At 39.8% G+C, this 19,505-nt stretch overlaps 1 protein-coding gene across 1 annotated transcript in view; it reads left to right on the top strand.

The window, feature by feature from the left end:
• The window catches only part of reck (reversion-inducing-cysteine-rich protein with kazal motifs), a 54,307-nt gene extending 35,427 nt beyond the window's left edge, over nucleotides 1-18,880 (top strand). The window contains exons 8-20 of the mRNA XM_087789143.1: nucleotides 38-302; nucleotides 363-536; nucleotides 2,249-2,461; nucleotides 2,539-2,675; nucleotides 6,092-6,235; nucleotides 6,719-6,907; nucleotides 8,099-8,221; nucleotides 8,695-8,866; nucleotides 9,977-10,166; nucleotides 10,241-10,442; nucleotides 10,510-10,583; nucleotides 14,611-14,766; nucleotides 16,194-18,880. Coding sequence (XP_087645269.1) covers nucleotides 38-302; nucleotides 363-536; nucleotides 2,249-2,461; nucleotides 2,539-2,675; nucleotides 6,092-6,235; nucleotides 6,719-6,907; nucleotides 8,099-8,221; nucleotides 8,695-8,866; nucleotides 9,977-10,166; nucleotides 10,241-10,442; nucleotides 10,510-10,583; nucleotides 14,611-14,766; nucleotides 16,194-16,403 — 2,249 coding nt within the window. The 3' untranslated portion in view covers nucleotides 16,404-18,880. The remainder of the gene's footprint in view (nucleotides 1-37; nucleotides 303-362; nucleotides 537-2,248; nucleotides 2,462-2,538; nucleotides 2,676-6,091; nucleotides 6,236-6,718; nucleotides 6,908-8,098; nucleotides 8,222-8,694; nucleotides 8,867-9,976; nucleotides 10,167-10,240; nucleotides 10,443-10,509; nucleotides 10,584-14,610; nucleotides 14,767-16,193) is intronic.
• Nucleotides 18,881-19,505: the final 625 nt, after the last annotated feature.

The raw sequence follows: 19,505 nt of genomic DNA, 5'->3' as shown, positions 1-19,505 counted from the left end.
CGACGGAGAACAGCCACTAACAAGCGTGTTTCTTCAGGTCTCTACTGCTGCGACCGGGCCGAGGCCCCTCACTGCCAGGAGGCTTGTCGGCGGATCCTTCGCACCATGAACACGGAGCACGAGATCATGGAGGGTCTGATCGACGAATGCGGGTCGCAGCCGCTCCCTCAGGAACCCATGTGGCAGTGCTTCCTGGGCAGCGCCCAACCTCCCTCTCCCACGGAAGAGGAGACGCCTCACCCGGCTAAAATGGACTGTGCCAAGCTGCACTGCTGCGCCAAAGCCAACACGTCTCTGTGCAGGTACAGCATTTCGACTCTTGACGATCAGGGGGGTGTTCACGGTGTCCCCACTCTTCACAGGGACATGTGTCAGGAGATCAGCACCAACTGGGGCAGCCAGACCTGGCAGGACTTTGACCAGCTGTGCGAGTACAACCCGGTGGAAGCCGAGCTGATCAACTGTCTGGCCGACGTGAGGGAGCCGTGCCAGCTGGGCTGCAAAGACCTCACCTACTGCACCAACTTCAACAACAGGTCAGACATGACGCTGCTGGATTATTGCAGACATCCTCCATTAAAACTGTCCAAACTCTCTTCAACTACATTGACTCCGAACTTGTCCTCATGTTCCTCTGATGCATCTTCAATTCTTAATTTCTTAAATTATGGCGTTTCACATAAACTGTTTAATTTATTTATAATATCTTGTGTTGGGTAAGAACAGTCGTGATGAAATCTATTTTCAAGAGTTGCAATTGAAATATTTGTGAAACAAATGTTTATTTATATATTTTCATGAAGTGACTTTTGGAAAATTGTATGATTATGATTATATAAAGTTGGCACATGTTGTATTTTTTCTTATTTTTAAAAATATATTGCTATTACGGTTTTCTTTTCTTTCTTATTTATTTTGTCTGTTGGATGGACGGCCCCTCACAACAGTTTTTTATATATAAATGGCCCAAATACCATTTAATTTACAAACAGACTTGTTTAGAATAAATAAATAAATATATTCTAACATAATAAACGTAAGGAACTAAAGTAAACTAATCATTCATGATTGATGTTTTAATTATCTGTTTTATTGAACGTTGGCTTTGTTTCTGTGTCGGTAAAACGATAGCATCTTGCGGTAGTTGGAGTCTTTGCCAAATAAACGTCGTTTTCTAGAATTGCAATTACCGACATATTCATTCGTTGGTGCTCACTGAGGCCACCTAGTGTCAAAAGAAACACATGACAGTCAACATCAAAAAAGCACATCAAAGAGTTGATTTATGGCTGCAATGTGTCAGGATTATTTACTTTTTAGATTCAATGAAACCTTGATTAGGAATTAAGACAAACAATCCTCTATTTAGTTTAAAATAAATTTAAACATCTTGAATCAATATAAATGGACTTGCACAATTCGTTCTCATATGTTTTAAATTAAGATACCGATTTATTATCATGTGCAGGATAATCTTTTACTAATAATGTGGTAAATGTTAACCTCATGTATGTATTGAATGGATTTGTTTATTGAAACATGTAACACATCTGTTTGTTTTAATCACAAATAGTTTTGTTTTGTTTCAACTAGAAAAGTTCTCATTTCCATTTCTCTAACTTACATATACCTGGATAATTTTAAACCTTTTTAGCATTTGAAATGTTATTGACAGTAATGAGCTGAATGTGACAGCTCTTGTGACAATAGAGACAAAGAAGAGTTGTTTCAAGCTCTAGCGCCACTAGAGAGTGAGAAATATAATTGTGAATCTAGAATTATAAACAACCCCAGCACCTTAATATTTGATTGAAACATTTGAGTTATTTTGCTTGAAGCGCTTTCATATGCAGTCAAATAGATTGGGCTCATCACAAAATATTCTACGCTGTAGAAATTCAAGAAACAGTCAGTCGATTTTGATTCAGAGATGAACCCAATCAATTCTGATATTTTTTAACAATAGAGCAAAGAATACATCTTTTTAACAAGACTTTGTTATGTCTTATTTCATTTTTTAACATTTGCTGTTAAAAGAAAAACATATTCTTAATTAAAGGGTTGTTTATTTGATGTTGGTTCAAAGGAATTGTGCATCACAACAGATTCTATGGAATTATTTTGTGGTCAGATCAAAGCATGACTTACACCAGATCAGAAGTATAATCATGAGTCAGCCGTTTGTTAAAGTGAGTCCTAAAGCTGTCGGAATGTAAATGTTCAAATAATCCATGTTTCCCTTCGTCAGGCCGACCGAGCTGTTTCGAGGCTGCAACGTCCAGTCGGACCAGGGAGCCATGAACGACATCAAGCTCTGGTCCAACGGTGCCATCAAGATGCCGTTCATGAACATCCCGGTGCTGGACATCGACAAGTGTCTGCCCGACATGTGGAAGGCGGTGGCCTGCTCCCTGCAGATCAAACCCTGTCACAGCAAGTCTAGAGGAAGTCTGATATGCAAGTATGTCGAACGGACCGCTGAGGAACCTCACAAACTAGAGGTTGATCTGTGACATCATTTCCCGTCATCGTCCTCAGGTCGGACTGTATCGACATCCTGACTCAGTGCGGAGACAGGAAACGCTTCCATGAGGGTCAGACCCCGGAGCGCATCTGCGAGCTGCTGTCGCCCATCGATGACCCGGATCACTGCATCCCTCTTCACAGATACCTCAGTGAGTGACAGCCAATCAAAACTCATCTAGGGTCGAGAAGAAGTCTGAGTTTTGTTTTGATTGTTTTAGGGCTTTGTGCACTAGTCCGGAAAAGCGCTCTACAAATATAATTTACTTACTTACTTACTAAGTGCAGGACAATTACATCATCATGCATGACATACTACACACTGTTGTGAGGCGCCGTCAAGCCAAACTAAATATTATTTTCTACTTAGTATCAAGTATATTTGAGTTGAATAAATACATATATAACAACTTTTTTTGTAGACTGATGGTTGTAACCAGCGTTTAACCGGTTACACGCAGTTACACTATATAGCCACTAGAGGGTTTTGTCTTCATTCAAACACCTCCCAATCCCATTATAGCAAATCCCTCCAAGTGGTGGTCAGACACAAATTATTTTAAAGACACTTTAAATACTAAATTAGTGCACATCTAAAAGATAAATCACACAACATTTACCGTATTTTACTGACTAGGGGCACTTCTACAAATATTAGTTACTTACTTAACTTTAATTTCTCAAAAATTGCACCTCAAACTATTTTTCTGATACGCAGAGTTCGAAAACCTGTCAGGTTTGGTCGGGAGTCATCGTAGCATTACTCCACGAGGCTCCATAGTAACACTACGGAGTCACACTATATTTATAGTGTGATTTACGAACATTTTAAACACAGTATTGAATACAAATGTTACATGCCTTTTACTTTTACCAATCATTTACAAAAGCTTATCAGTTGTCGCTCTCACAATGTCTCAAACATTTGTTGACACCAGTCTTTCCCATCTCTCAACAGCAGCTCCACGTCTCTTGCTGGCATTTATATATAGTTGTGAAAAGAATGCGGAGGAGGAGAGAAAAAACCTGGTTATGTTATTCGTGTAGACTTTGATTCCTTTAATATATATAAAAGATACAAATTGAGTTAATGTATAAATCTAAAGTGAGTTCACTGAGAGGGAGTGAGATCAAATGTCTAGTGTTTGATCATAAATTGAGAGTTTGCCGAGTAACAAAGTGATATAATATAACTTAGCTTCACATTTTGTTACATGACAGTTAAAAACCGTACAACAAATACTTTCAGTTTAAGTTCAGGAGCTGTTTTGAGTCCAACTAAAAGCACCTGGACATTTATGGTGTAGAAAAATGTATTCATTTTGTGATTCATGTCAATTATTAACCTTTAACATTTATTAAGATAATTTAAACAGTAATTACCGGGGAAGAGTTGATGAAGATACTCAGTGATACAACCTTTATCAACTCCACAGCTCCTAATTGAAGTATACAAATTTCTTAAAGTCGTTAAAGCTGTCAAAGAAACTGGTTCTCTTATTCCAAATCGAAGTCTAAATAGCTGTTAAGACTTGAGGGACGTGATGAATGACCTTGAAGGAAATTCACTTCAGCTCAGGATGGATTTTAAGTTGTAAGGAATCTCTAATAAGTGCTTCATTTATTCAGTCAGACCCGTGATTTAAGATGCTTTTTCAACACGCAGAAGAGGGAATATTAAATTAGAACAATCCTAAGAAATGATCTTATTTTTATCCCTTGATTTTGAGCAAAGATTGATGATCAGCTGTTGTCTGAGACACCAACGTGGCTGTCAGTGAACAGTTGATGAAGACAGAAGCCTTTGAAGGATCATTCTGCTGATGCTACATCATAATCAGTGCTAACGACACACGGATTAATCGGTGAAAGCAGATGTGATGTTACAAACATTTGTGAGTCACTCACCCCAGTTTGTGTTTGAGTCCTTAAAATGCAAATATCTCTCACCGGGAGGGTCATTTATCTCAAGAGATGAGCTACTTGTTTTCTCAGAAATAGGAGAATAAACTCCATCTTATCATATGATATTCATTTATCCAGATGCCTCCGAAACTCTCCCAGAAGGGTGAGATATTTGGTGCGACCTCTTGCATACAGATAGTTGGAATAAGCAAGAAATGAGGAACAAAAGTTCAATAAAAAGATAAGACTCTAGCTCACACCCCCCGTTCTAAGCTCTGTCTGGTTTGGCACAGAGTGGACCAGAATATTTCCTTCTGACTGGGACTTAAAGGTTTTTTCTCTGAGCTTCAGCCCTCCTCCGCGCCAATGTGGATTCTCGCGATGACCGATCGGGGAACTTTTGCCAAGGTCTAAAACCTCAAAGCCCCTCATGTATTCCCACAGCTCGTGAACTCCTTCGAGGCTCAGGCAGAGAGCAATGCTGGTCCACTCTGTACCGAGTTTTGCTCAGGATGTGAACTGTAGAGAAAATGTATAATACATCTTCTCAACTATCTGCTGCAATAACACTAGATTCAGATTAAAGTCTGAGATTACTGTTGATGGAAGGAAGAAAGGAAGGAACAGATGAAAAAAAACAAAAAATTGATGGCACTATAACTTCAGGGAGCCACGCAAAGGCTTCTTTGAAGTTCTATAAAAAAAGACACAATTTTGAAAATGTTTTTTTGGGGCATTTTGAATTCAATCTGAGCCACCTTTAAATAATCTTCTTAGTGGGTGTGAGGTTTAGACTAGAGCTGGACCAAGGGGAAGTGCAAACAAGCAAACAACAGACAAAAATGGAAAGAATAAAAAAGGGTTTAATCACAATAGTTCATATAAAAACAAAAACAAGGTTCCATATCACAGTCCAAGGGAACTAATATCAGGGGGACTGAAAAAACAAGAGAGTGGGGATTAGAAGGAAAAAAAATGGATAAAACAACAAAAAGTAGGCTCAGGCACAAGGAGGACAAGAAATACTAACAACAAGGAAAACAATGAAATTCACAGAGAGAGAATAGAGAACATTCATACCAGGGAGTGACGATTATAATCTGACGCCTGTTGCTGCAGGAGAGGTGGCTTTAAACAGCAAACAGAAAGGATATGCTAAACAAGTTTCAAAATAAAATCATGAGACAAGACATGAGAGTGAGAAATTCTATAAAATAAATTAAAGCCATAATAAGAGCAAAATTGAAATAAAATGTAATACAAATTACATTATTATTTAAGTATAAATACACAATAACATTTCTAAAGTATATTTCGGAGAACAAGAAGAAGTTAAACAATAAGCAAAGGAAATCATTAAAAAAATGTAAACTTGTGTTATTTACAGTTGAAATAAATTCAAAAGTAAAGGAACTAAGAATGTTAATTTGTTGTCAGAAACATGACTGCATGATCAGCTACGGAGCGTTATTCGTCTACTTGTGAGGGCCGCAAGTATGCTAGAAGGAGTATTGATGAGCGTTCACAGTGAGGATGGAAGTTCAATTAAGAAGATAAGCAGCAACAACGACGTGTCTTGAAGAAACTCCTTCAGGACTTGTTCTCACTGAGCTGTGATCCACTCTGTCCTGATGTTAATCCCTTAATCTGTCTCTGCCCACAGCACCGAGTTCCCTGGACAACAGTATCGTTGACGAAGTGATCCACCCGTGCAACCCCAACCCCTGCCCCAGTAACCACGTGTGCCAGGTCAACAGAAGAGGCTGCTTCGACGAGTTCAACTGTCAGCCGTACCTCTGCATACCAGGTTGGGTGAATAGCTGGGCAAGAATCGGCTGATACGATACGTATCGTATATTTTGATAGTGTCGGAACAAGGATATATTTGTAGTATTGTCGAGTACTTGAATTTAAATGCACAGACCGCATGACTCTTGGCGAAGTCGTAACTGTTTTTGTTTGTTTTGAAACCAAAATATGCCCAAAAACCAGCTTTAAAACTAACTTGCGTCGACTGTATCCTCTCGTCCTCAGTCACCTCAATGGTCTTGCTGGATTTTATAGTTCAATTAGCTATGGAGGACGTAATAACTGCTGCCATCTTGCATCCAGAAGGTTAATTGCAACAAAAAAAATGTATTGAAAATTCCATTTATTTAAAAAAAGAAAAAGAAAGTGCTGTTGACCTTCGATATTTAATATTTTCTCACACCTCTATTGGTGGAGCCGACTAGTAGCTTTCCTAAAAATATGTCATTTCCTGCAATCATTAAATGCATGTGTGCTTCAGGTTGTAAACTGGGCGAGGCGTCGGAGTTTCTGGTGCAGCAGGACACCAGGATCCAGGTCCCGACACGTGCCGGTCCCGCTGGCTGCTACGAGGTCTGCAACTGCAGCCCCAGTGGTCGTCTGGAGAACTGCGTGGAGATGCCGTGTGTGGACATCAAAAAGCCGTGCATCGTTCAAGGACAGAGAAAAAGTGAGACCGATTTCTTCTAAGCCTCTTACTTTATAAAAATATTTTTTTTAAATGTCCTTTTTTTAACAACACAGACACTGATTTTCATCCATGCCTACAATTAATGTAACTGTAATTGACAGGAATATACAAAGTATGGCCTGAGAATCATTATAAGCTTTCCCTCTGTCTCCGTCCTCAAATATATTTTAATGTTTCTCTTCATATTTGTGTCCCGACATCCCTGTTGCTGCTTCATTAAGAACATTTGGACTTTGAATTAAAAGCAGTATTTAGTCAAAAGTTCTGCAACTGCCTAACCCTTGTGTTATCTCAGCGTCAAGGTGACTCAAAGGCCCAAAAAGAATGTGTTTGTGGTATCCATTTGACCCAGAGACAACATAAGGTATACCACAAACACATTTGTTTGTGGGCCTCTGAGTCACATTGACCCAGAGATAAAACTAGGGTTAAAGATTGATAAAAAAGACATTAAACTCACGTATCTAAGAACAATGCCTTTCATTTTCATTAAAGTTTCTTAAAATCAAATATTAAAAGTGCAAAAAATGTGAATAACATGATAATTCAAATCTCAAAATATCTTTATTTATTTTTTAATTATTTACAGATTGAGATGTAGAAACTTCTGAAAACTTCTGTGTACACTCAATGAGATACTTTCCAACAAACATTTGCAAAAATGACTGAGAAGTCACGTTTATTTTATGTCAATACAAACATTTGGGTAAAATTGTTCCTAAGCATATTTTATTAATGTGGCCTTGTTGTTTTCTTTCTAACTTTTGGTCGATTTTCAGGTTTGTCTCCAACGTAATTTAAATGGTATTAAAAAGTTTTCTTAAAGTGATTATTTTTCCAATGATCGTTTGCTTTTTAGTGTTATACGCTCATTTCCTTCATCTTTTTTTTTTAAAAAGGTCCAAACATTGTCGTGTTTTGAAGCCAGACTGTGTAATTTTGACTTTGAATTGAGCTCAGTTTGCGACCGTCGTATGGACGTAAATTATGGCCTATAACTCTGAAAAGGAACCGATTACCCTGAAAATGTTTCCAACCCTCAGTGGACATGAGGGTAGAACATGAGTGATATTTTAATTTTGTGTGAACCTTTACTATACAATACCTGTGTTCGCATCTCTGCTGTAATTTTGACATTATCTTTGTCTTGTCGTGTTTTCTCACCATCAGCTCACGGAAGTACTTTCCGGTTAAACTGTCAAACCTGTTCCTGCTTCGGTGGCGACATCATCTGCTCCAACAGTGAGTGTCTGCAGGCTGACGGCTCCGACGACGACCGCCGGCGCTTCACCGGTAAATTTGTTTCTTCAATCATAATTTCAAAGATTCCTTCCTGCCAGAGCTTTTTCTACATATATTTACCCATAGTTTGTTTTTGCTATTGTGTGATCAAGTCATGAGCTACAGAGATCAGTGTTTGGGATTTCTCTTCCGAATTCTATTGAGAATTAAAGTGAAATTATTAGTTTGTAAATGAAAAACTGATGCAGATTAAACCGATTTCAGTTAAATTCGAGATCCAGTTTGAAGAAATCTAATTTATTTATTGCAGATTATGCTGAATTGTTCTCTAATAAATAATGCAAACATGTTTAAGATTTGTTTCATGACGATTCATTTTGTTCAGTCTGTGGACTGTGTTAGAAATGTTAGCGCTTGTGTTCGTTGAGTTTGACGCCAACAAGGATGATGCTCTCTCGTCAGCACCTGAAGAAGAGCCATCCGTGGTTTCTTCACCTCATCACTGCCTCCTCTCTCCCCCGCAGGTCTCCCGTGTAATTGTCCGGATCATTTTGTGCCGGTGTGCGCTTCGAACGGCCGCACGTATCCCAGCGCCTGCCTGGCCCGATGCAAAGGATTCAAGGACAATGAGTTTGTGTTCGGCCAGTGTCGCCTCAGTAACCCTTGTGCCAGCAAACCCTGCCAGAGGAACCAGAGGTGGGTCCACGAGTGGAGCCTTTTGCTGACCCATTCAACGGAGTTGGTTTCAAAATTGAAGTTCATGTTTTTAACCTTCTTGTACAAACACATTCTGTTAGACACAACTTAAGAATATATATTTTACATTCCATATATTTAAATTAAGGTCACAACCAGGAAGTAGAATTCTGACCCGCTCTAGTAGAAGAACTCACATTTCTCCGATCCTTAAAACTCTTCACTGGCTTCCAGTTTCTTTCAGAATCAACTTTAAAATTCTGGTTCTTACTTTCAGATCTATTCATGGTCAGTCTCCACCTTACATCACTGATCTGATCCAGACTTACACCCCAGCTCGGGCTCTGAGGTCTGTGGATCAGAATCTACTGATGGTTCCTGAACACGGTTCCGGACCAGAGGAGAGAAATCCTTCCAGGCTGTTGCTCCTAAGCTTTGGAACGATCTTCCTCCCCCTCTGTGTTTGATGATCTACTGACTCCTTCAAGAAACATCTTAAGACGTTTCTATTTGTTCAGGCTTTTCCTTGATTTTCTAGAACTCCTGTTGTGTTCTCAGTTTTATCTTGATCTTTAAAATATATACCTTATTGAATATTGTTTTTATTGTTTAAGCGCTTTGTGACCCTGGTCTGGAAAAGCGCTATACAAATAAAAATGACTTACTTACTTACTTACTTATAATTTAGTGTATTCTACAATATTCCAACAATTAGATCCAAACATCAAATTCCTAATGTAAAAGAAATAGATACAAATAACATAACAGAAACATAATAATAAATGGTAAACATTAAAATTCTTAACAGTGCATATTGAGTTAAAATAATGTAACTTTTGAATCATCAGAAAAAAAAAAAACGAGCTGTTTTCACTTTCCCATCAGCGACAGAACTCTCAACACACAAACACAGCCTAGAGAAAGTATGATCCAAATTAAACTTGCTCGCCACCAACCTGGCCCTGAGCTTTTTTTCCCCCGGTTGCCATGGCGATCAAGGATGTTCATCATGTTGCTTTTATTTACATCTGGCTCAGCCTGTGAGCGCTGCAAAAGAGGGCGTTTCCTCCTGACGGATACAACAACAACAACATCGGCGTCTGTGTGCAGGTGCATCCCGAAATACAGCGTGTGCATGAGCGACTCGTCCGACTGCCTGCAGTACGAGTGCGTCGGCCGGCAGCTCGCCTGCGACAAGAGCAGCGTGGAGCCGGCCTGCGACACCGACGGCCTGACCCATCAGAGCGTTTGCCAGCTGCTGCAGACCGGGAAGACTCTAGCCTACATGGGTCACTGTCAAGTAGGTCACCCACACGCGCCCACACGCTTCACGAGAGGTCTCGAAAACATCCGCTCTTCAATCTCCTCTTCCAGAATTCGTGCGCGAAGCCGAGGCAAGTGTGCGGTCACAACGGACAGACCTACGACACGGTGTGCGAGGCCTTCTCGGACCGGGTGGCCGTGGACTACGAGGGCCGCTGCCAGGCCGTGGGCACGGTGGCCGCGGACTCCGCCTGCAGTTTGATCGTCTGCCCCGAACTCTCCGCTCCCAGCTGCCAGCCCGTCTATCCGCCCGGTACGTTCACGTCGTGTTCCCTGTTTAGCCACCATTGGCGTGACGACCCGTCAAACTTCTCGCTCAGGTGCCTGCTGTCCGGTCTGTGGGAACATGCTGCTGGTCCTCTGGAACGAAGAGCAGATGAACACCTTCTCTAAGGTAGGAGAGACGTGAAGCTATAAGATAAACGTTTATTCTGCCCAGATTGTGGTTCACAAATTAAAGAATAAACATTCATAGATATTATATTTAGACATACAGTACATATGTTAAAAATAACAATAATAAAATAAGTAAGTAAGTCATTTTTATTTGTATAGCGCTTTTCCAGACCAGGGTCACAAAGCGCTTAAACAATCAAAACAATACTCAATAAAGTATATACTTTAAAGGTCAAAATAAAACTGATAACACAACAGGAGTTCCAGAAAATCAAGGAAAAGCCTGAACAAATAAAAACGTCTTAAGATGTTTCTTGAAGGAGTCAGTAGATCCATAAAGCGTAAAGAGAGAGGAAGATCGTTCCAAAGCTTAGGAGCAACAGTCTGGAAGGATTTCTCTCCTCTGGTCCTGAACCGTGTTCAGGAACCATCAGTAGAAATAGAGTAATAAATAACATGTGAAAAATCATCATCAATTAAAATGAGTAAAGGTGCAAACTAGGCACCGATTTGTGCATCGATACAAACATCTAAGACGAGGCTGCGTCGGTAGATTCAAGGTGCATCAGATTTAATTTGAGTCGGCAAATGCAGTGGCGACATCGATTTCTGAGCTACCCTAAACGCACCATTGGGTCCTCAGGCAAGGAAAGCAGAAGTTACGAGACAACAAACTTAAACTTAAGATGGATGGGCGAGCAACGAGGCATTTGATACGTCTAAACTTGAGGTGTCAAACTGGTCCAGAAAAGGGCCGAGACGGTGCAGGTTTTGTATGCAACCAGTCAAGCACGTATAGTTGAACCAATCAGGCGTCTGAAGACAGTAATCAGTAAATGGTTAGTCAGGTGTTGTCAATGTGCTTGACTGGTTGGAACAAAAACCTGCACCGTCTCGGCCCAGTTTTTTCTGGACCAGTTTGACACAAGAGACTCAAGGGTCAAATTTGTAGAATTATTTTGTTTTTTTCCAGCGTGCACGTCAACTTGACGTGACTCACAGCATATTCAAACTATGCCGTGGATCTATGTTTATCTATCTATCTTTGTACAGAAACTCTTATTTTGAAGCCAAATGAAGCATCAAAATCAGTGTTTTTCAATCAAAATAATCTGGTTTGAGTCGTCACAGAGAATCGAAACACATCTTTAAGTAAGTCCTTGTATCAATTCAACACATCTCAAGCGTGACGGTCGGGTTTTTTCTAGCAGCACATATTATTTCCAGGCTGAAATGTGAAGAGTATAATCTTCTTGTGTCAGGACTCGGGGCAGGAAACCCAAACGCAGAGGCAGGAAACAGGAGTAAATAACTACTTTATTTTCAAAATGCAAACAGAAAGAGCAGGCACAAGGCACTGGTAAAAAAAAAGGCACAAAACTATTGTCCAACTGAGCCGACACTATAAAACAAGCAATACACGTACCAGGGAAATCACAACAGACAAAGGAGGGTTTTTAGTAGTGATGTGCCGGTGAAGCTTCATGAAGCAGTGCCATTATTTTCAGCGTCCACTAGATGGCGGTCTCTGCACTATTTTCCTTTGTTTTGAACAACTGTTCTAATGAAACGTCACATCATTCTTAAACAGTTGATGCCACCTACTGACCTCTAAACAACGTGACACTGCTTCATGAAGCTTCACCAGCACATCATTACTAAAAACCCTCCTTTGTCTGTTGTGATTTCCCTGGTACCATCAGACCATCACTAGTTTTCAAACACAATACAATAAAGGGGAACTGCGATCAGGACTTTCACAATAAAACCAGGAATTGAGACAAAAGGAAATATTTGATAATATTTCCAATAGAAATAAAAGGTGAATGGAACCACCAGGGTAGTCAAGATCACTTGATTTCTGATTAATCCCGTTATTTAGGCGATAAATTGATTGTAATGTTTCCTGACTACCTTCAGAAACTATAATATACCATAGTTACAATAGTCAAGTGAGTTTTTATTCATCTTCTGTTGCAGAGGCAAAAAGAGCATTACATTTTTCTTTATTCATGAGTCAAGTAAAAACACCCTTGAGTCCAAAATGTTGAAAATTGTGGAGGTAACTACATTTTCAAACCAGGTTGACCAACCAGACTTTTAAACCTTGAGTTATATTCTTGCTAAATGACCTGTGTTCCTCTTTCAAGAAAAAGGAATCCAAGTCTTTAAATGTAATTAAAGGGATAAAGCTTTCACTGGAAAAGTAATTTTCAATTCAAGGTGAGCAGCTGGTCCTGGCTTTGTGCTCTCATGGAGGCTGACAGAGGTTCTTAATGAACGTTCCAGTTTCTCTGGAGATTACTTAAACTCATTAAAAGACTACTAAGTATTATTCATATCTGTGCCATTTTGCCTAAAAAGGATGAACTTCCAACGCAGATGTATATATGCATTATTGCCTATAGGGGCAGTATACACCAAAGAACATTCTCAGTGTCATAGCTGACGCTCTTACGTGGACTTTGTATGTTCTATCTGTGCTTTAGTGGATTTCCTTTTTTCTCTCTCCACAGTCTAAAGAGGTTTATATCAACTGGTTAGACATAAAGTAGCACTACACTTCATATAAACATCATCTATTATTTAACTGAAATCTTTACTAAAGATCAGCCAGATCAGCCAGAGTATCTTCTTACACAATTTCTTTCTATTTTATTTTTTTATTTTTTTATTCTGTCCCCTGTGTGCACAAGAAACGCAAATTCCTAAACACACAAAGATGTTGTTTGTATATTGTTGTTAATATACTTGGGCATTGAATATTTTTCTTATTTCGATGACACCATTCTAACTGTAGGGGGAGCCAGCAACAAACATGTTCAATCTACTTTATTGTTGCTTTGCTCTCAGGCGACGTTTACAATCAGCAGCCCTGAACATGTAATATTTAGCTCTGAAGCTGTTATAACAGAAGGTCATTGAGCTCAATGTCACAAGTTATGGCACCAAAAAATGAGATATATATATATATTCAAGGATGCTTCAACTCTCACTTGTTGTCACTGCAAATCAGGTATGAATTTTCGTGCAAGAATCGAGCCAGATGTTTATCTCTTCTCTTCTCACTTTGACGAACAAAACACAAATACATCTCCACAAACAGTCGTTTAAATCAAGATTTACGAGCAAGAGTGATACTGCTGATTCATCATAAATCCCTTTTACAGCTCCAATAGTTTATGGTCCATTGTAAGGGTGAGAAATGACGCATAATAAAGTGTTGGGACATCAAAAAAAGTGATGAAGGAAATTGGAATTAATATGATGTTAATATGATGAAAAAATCCAATGCAATTCATAATATATCAGTCTATTTAAATATAAATCACATCATATGTAAATATTATTTTACTTTTAATTTTCTTTTCATTTATCTTAAGTGACAAGGAATACTAAACGATTCAAACTAATAAAATGAAGAAAAGTCTTAAACCCTTGTGTTATCTCGGCCTGGAAAGAAATGTGTTTGTGGTATCCCTTTTGTCAAGATTAACAATTGTTTTTGGGCCTTCGGGTCACCTTGACCTTGAGATAACACAAGGGTTAACAAATGGCTTGACATGAACAAGCAATGCATTCAGAACAACTGTGACCTTGAACATTCGAGGTCGGATTAAGTTGAAGAAAAACTATTTATCATCAGTATGACTGAAAGTTTTAAATATTTAATTACAATATATTCATGTGAAAAAGTATCACTCCAATAATAAAGTTTTTTCCGAGCCTTCATTCATTAATAATCTAATATTATATGTATGTGAGTGAGTTTATCGGAATATTTTTGAAAACTCTTTCATTTTCTCTATGTTGTTGCATCAAATGCAGCTGATAGAAATGTTACACTGACAGATTGTGTTTGAGTGTGTTCATCATTTATTCATCCGCTGCTCATCCTAAACCCAGGACGGGTGTTCAAGCTACGCTTTCATCGCACTGACAGCCGAGAAGCAACAACAACCAAGTGAAATAAATCTAAAAAAAAAAGAAAGACTTGTATCTCATGTTTCAATGTTGTCGTCCAGTTGAACAAGAACCAGCCTGTGACCGTCCACGGCGTCCTGCAGATCCTGAGGCTCCACGTGTCGGTGCCTCAGTGTGACGTCTTTGGTTATCTCAGCATCGACCACGAGCTGGTCGTCCTGGTCATACCGGTGGAGGAGCATCCGACGCCGCTGCAGGTAACACAGATGCCTCCACACTCATATAATTGTCCTGAAATATGAATCTCATCTGAAACATTTTGAAGCTTCTCCAGCTTCTTGTTGAACTTCCAACAAGTCCTCTCCTGTAATTTCGAACGATCTGTCCTCAGTTTGTCTATAAGTGTCTCCACTCGACCCTCAAATATACTCATTTATGGTCAAACTAGATTTATTATTTTTTCAACTGTATAGAACTGTCAATCTTTAAACAGGAATATGAAACTAATGGGTGCAGAGACGGATCGTGGTGAGGAGGCCGTCAAGCCAAAGAACAAGAAGTTGAAGTAATAGATAGATAGATACTTTATTCATCTCACAGAGAAATTCACAGTTCAGCAGCTCCAGAATATGTTACAAGATAGAAACATAAGAGGCATGCAAGTCTATGTACAGTCTAAATATAAACTGAAACATATGTATAAAAAGGAAAAAAGAAAAAATATATATATATAAAAAATATAAAGACGTTAAAAAGAATGAGATGATGATAATAGAGACCTAATATAATTAAAAACTTAGTGTACCAAACACATTTGTTTTCGGGCCTTCGGGTCCCCTTGACCCAGAGAAAACCCAAGGGATACCACAAACACATTTGTTTTCTGGCCTCTGGGTCACCTTGACCCTGAGTTAAAACAAAGGATACCACAAACACATTTGTTTTTGGGCCTTTGGGTCACCTTGACCCTGAGATAACACAAAGGATACAACAAACACATTTGTTTTCGGGCCTTCGGGTCACCTTGACCCAGAGACAACACAAGGGTTAAAAATTCTAAAGAACATGTAAATATAATATAAATTAACTTAATTTCAATTGTATATCAAGTTGTCTTTACGGTTAGGAAATGCTGACAGAAAGGAAAATAGGAAAATAGGAAAAAATCTTTCCCAGGTTACAATATGAACGTCTTCATTTATCTTGACTTTTGCTGGCCGTGTTAATTGACCAGATTTGGCCTCCAAGCCTTGGCCTTGACATTGATCGTCTGAACACAGAGGAGGTGATTTTTATTATTGGCTGGACGAAGTTCAAACTTGAGAGAGGTCAAAGTTAAATCCAGGCGAGGTGCTGAGATGAAGCTCCGAGGAATGACGTGAGTCGAAATGACATTGTCCTGGTTATCGATCCCACATCCCTGCTGTGTATCATCGGTGTGTCCTTCCTGTGATGTAACCCACCTTCCACCAGCGAGCGGGAGAAAAGAGGAGATGAAAAAAAGGCAAAAAGAGCTTCTCTCCCGCAGCATCATTACACCCTTTATCGTTTACAACCTATATCTTGTCAATAAACGTTAAGTTCTGCCTCCTATAGAGCGAGAGCGACTCTCGCCCGTGATCGATATAGAGTTGACATGGAGACAGTGCGGCGAGGTCACCCCTCTCTCTGCTGGTGCTTTCAGATCGAAGCCTGCAGTAAGGAAGCGGAGAAGATTGATTCCCTCATCAACTACGGCAGCCCCACGCTCGTCTCCCACGTCCCCCTCTCCGCTTTCCTGGCCTCCGAGATCCAGACCTCCTACGTCCGCGCCTCGGCGAGGTCGCCCGCCCCGCTCCACGCCGCCCTCTGTTTGATCGTGAGCATCCTCGCCGCCGGCGCCGCCGTACTATGAGTACACACCTCCGCCGCCTGCTGCTAGTGTGTGTGGCGGACGCGCCCTGAGCTCCAGGGAATCCGTGGACATGGACTCAAGCGTCTTACAATCAAGAAGAGCTCTAAATACGAGGAGTGTTTTCCTCTATCTTCCCTCAGTGTGTGTGTGTGTGTGTGTGTGTTATGAGCTGACACTCTTCAATTGAGCTGTAAATGTATTTTCACGTGATGTGAGGAAGTGTGTGTGTGTAGTATTTTTCGAGGGTGTAAATCAAGAGTTCTTGTCCAGTTATTATTGCCGCAGTGTTTAGTGCGCCAGGACCGGCTTCCAAAGTCCACTGGAATCTATTCCGGGAACATTTGACAATCTTTGATTTGTTGTGTTGTCCTTTTGGTTTTTTGTGCCAAAACTCACTTTATCTGATGTGGTGCCGACAGCATTCGTGGACTTTATAGGATCAAAAAAATTTAAAAAAATAACCAAAGAAAAGCGGTTTCGCCAGAACTGTGGCTGGTTCTGAGAAGGATTCGGTTCGGCCAACTGGACTCAGGCGTCCTTGTTCATCTCATCCGTCCTCCGCCGAAAACCTTAAAAAAAAAACGTCTTGAAAAGACTGATTGAATTGAGTTGGAAAAGTAATAATAATAAGAGGTTTCTGTGGAGGCCGAGAAATCCGGGGGTCTTTACTTCAACCGCTGCCCCTAACCTTGAACCAGCGAAGGTCTACGAGGTCGTTCACGCTGTGAGAAACAAGCACCGCCTCAGATAAAGCGAGGCCAGTAGTGTTGAGACGAAAAAAAAAAGGGACCAACCATGTCTGTAAATATTCACTCAAGCCATTCTGATAACCAAAGGACGATCAAGCCAGTCGTTACCCACAATCCTCTCTGGGTACAAATGAAGTATTCATGAAAAATGCAATTCTATTTTTGAAGATCTATATTTTATATGCGTGTTATCAGACTCCTGTATTGCATGATGGAATGTGTGTCACTGTGTAGGCAGCTCTGTAGCAGGGATCGCTCCTCCATCGACGTCTTTATCAGTATTTCCAGCGTAATTGTGACGTCAGTCGGGACCTTTGAAGGATTTTCTTGATGCTTTTATTTTTTTTATTTATTCTATGACCGTCATCAGTGTTACCTTCACGCTGTCGCCTCCAGCCAGTGTTTTTTATGACCTCTGCCAAGGAGGTTCTTATAGGGTTTGTTCAATTGTAAAAAAAGAAAATACATTTGGGGCCATTATAGAAGGGTGTTGATCCGGATCACTGTGTAGATTTAAGGTTTTCAAGGATGCGTTCCTAACTTCTTCTTAGTGCTGCAGGCCTCGTGTCTCGCTGCGTTCATGAGAAACTTACGACTTAATCACAAAAATAATTGTTACTTGTTTACGCCAGAGAAGAGATTTAATCTGCTGCTGATCATTTAACAACATGTTTCAGAGTTGGAAAAAGCATTCAATTCAGTTCACGAGCCAACCATTTTTTAAATCATGGTTTTTGTTTAATTGTTGTTGTTGTTTTTTAAGCAGAAAAAGTAACGTCTAATTATCTTCTTGGCAGAGGGATGCACTGTCTAAGTGCCTTTGTTGTAAACTCAAATAACTTTTAAGCCGATTCATTAATATCCATTTGGCATCGAATAACTCCGCCCATGTCTCCACCATATTGATTTCTGTCTGTCGATGGTTCAGCAGTTTTCCCGCTGATTGCAACACGACGTCTGGTCACTTATCGGGATTAGAAGACGGACGTGGCTTTACTTGCAACTTCTGAGGCTTCCAAGGAAATGGCAAGTTTTGCCTCTAACGGGTCAGTAAGAAGTTGTGGTAGGAATTGAAACTCTAAGGAAATAGATCCAATTATTCACATGAACATGTGAAAGAAAAGTATATTCAGCTCCTTTAACTAAAAGAACGTTTGCATGAGTCCCCAGCAGACGAGCGTTCCTTTATTTGAAATTAAAACTCACTAAATGTTGCAAAAATTATATTTAAAATTATAACAATAAATTGCTTTATTTTCTGTTATCAAGGTCATTTGACTACATTTCTGAATATCTTTATTATTTGTAATGTTCTAGCGGGATTATTGTGCAGTGCTATAGTGTAAGAATTTGTGTCGACACAATCCATCACCACAAGGGGGCGCTCTTTGTATTAACACATTTGTTTCCTATGTTATGTCTGCCGGAGTGGTACCACCCATCACACTATTAGTGGAGACGTTTTCCCCTTTGAATGTGTCACATGACTTTGTTTGTTGCTGCTGATGCCAAACATTGAGAAGAATGGTGTTTGATACTTACCTCCAGATGTCCTTCTTGGTTATTGAGCAAGGCCTCACAAAGCCAGCGTCCTCCATTTGCTCGAATTAATGTCTCTTTTTTCTCTGTTATCTGACCTCTTGTTGTGTAGTCTTTCATGGCCACATCTCTGCTAAACTCATTGTCAATAAAAGGAAGAATAAGGAATAATAAAAGCAATACCACGTATTTGTTACACTTGTTTTGTCTTCATTTCCATTGTTTTTCAAGCAGGAACATTTCACCAAATTCAAATGCTACAGTTGAGATTTTTTAATGCAGAGGAGCCTTTTTTAAACTATTCTATCTGAATGTATGTTTTTTAAATGTTTGTATGGCATGAAATGTGCCAGGTTTTCTTCAAAAAAGTCATTATTTTCCCTTTAAAAGGGTTATTTTCTGTCAAGAAGTCATGGAAGTTAAACCCCTTCTATAAAGGCGTCAAAACCCAACCCTGAACTGAAACTTTTCCATCAAAGTGGCCATAAAATTTAATTTGGCATCTTGAACGTGCACTTTCTCCGATAGTAAGTAAGTAAGTCATTTTTATTTGTATAGAGCTTTTCCAGACCAGGGTCACAAAGCGCTTTAACAATCAAAACAATACTCGTAACGTCCATAAACCACTGGATGAGTCCAAAACCAAGCACCTCCACTGAAAGTAAAACAAGAAAAAACGTATCGTACTATATGTTCCTCGTCGATTGCCTGCAGCGCCCCCTACAGCGGCAACCGTACATGGCAAGCTTCCCATGGACACGCATGAGAAGATGAGAATCAAGCGTCGACGTTTCACATCCACAGCCATGAGGAG

This window comes from Callionymus lyra, chromosome 4, assembly GCF_982586985.1.
Source record: "Callionymus lyra chromosome 4, fCalLyr1.hap1.1, whole genome shotgun sequence".
Classification (NCBI taxonomy): domain Eukaryota; kingdom Metazoa; phylum Chordata; class Actinopteri; order Syngnathiformes; family Callionymidae; genus Callionymus; species Callionymus lyra.
The sequence above is the reverse complement of the archived record's forward strand: the minus strand, read 5'-3'. Positions and strand labels throughout refer to the sequence as shown.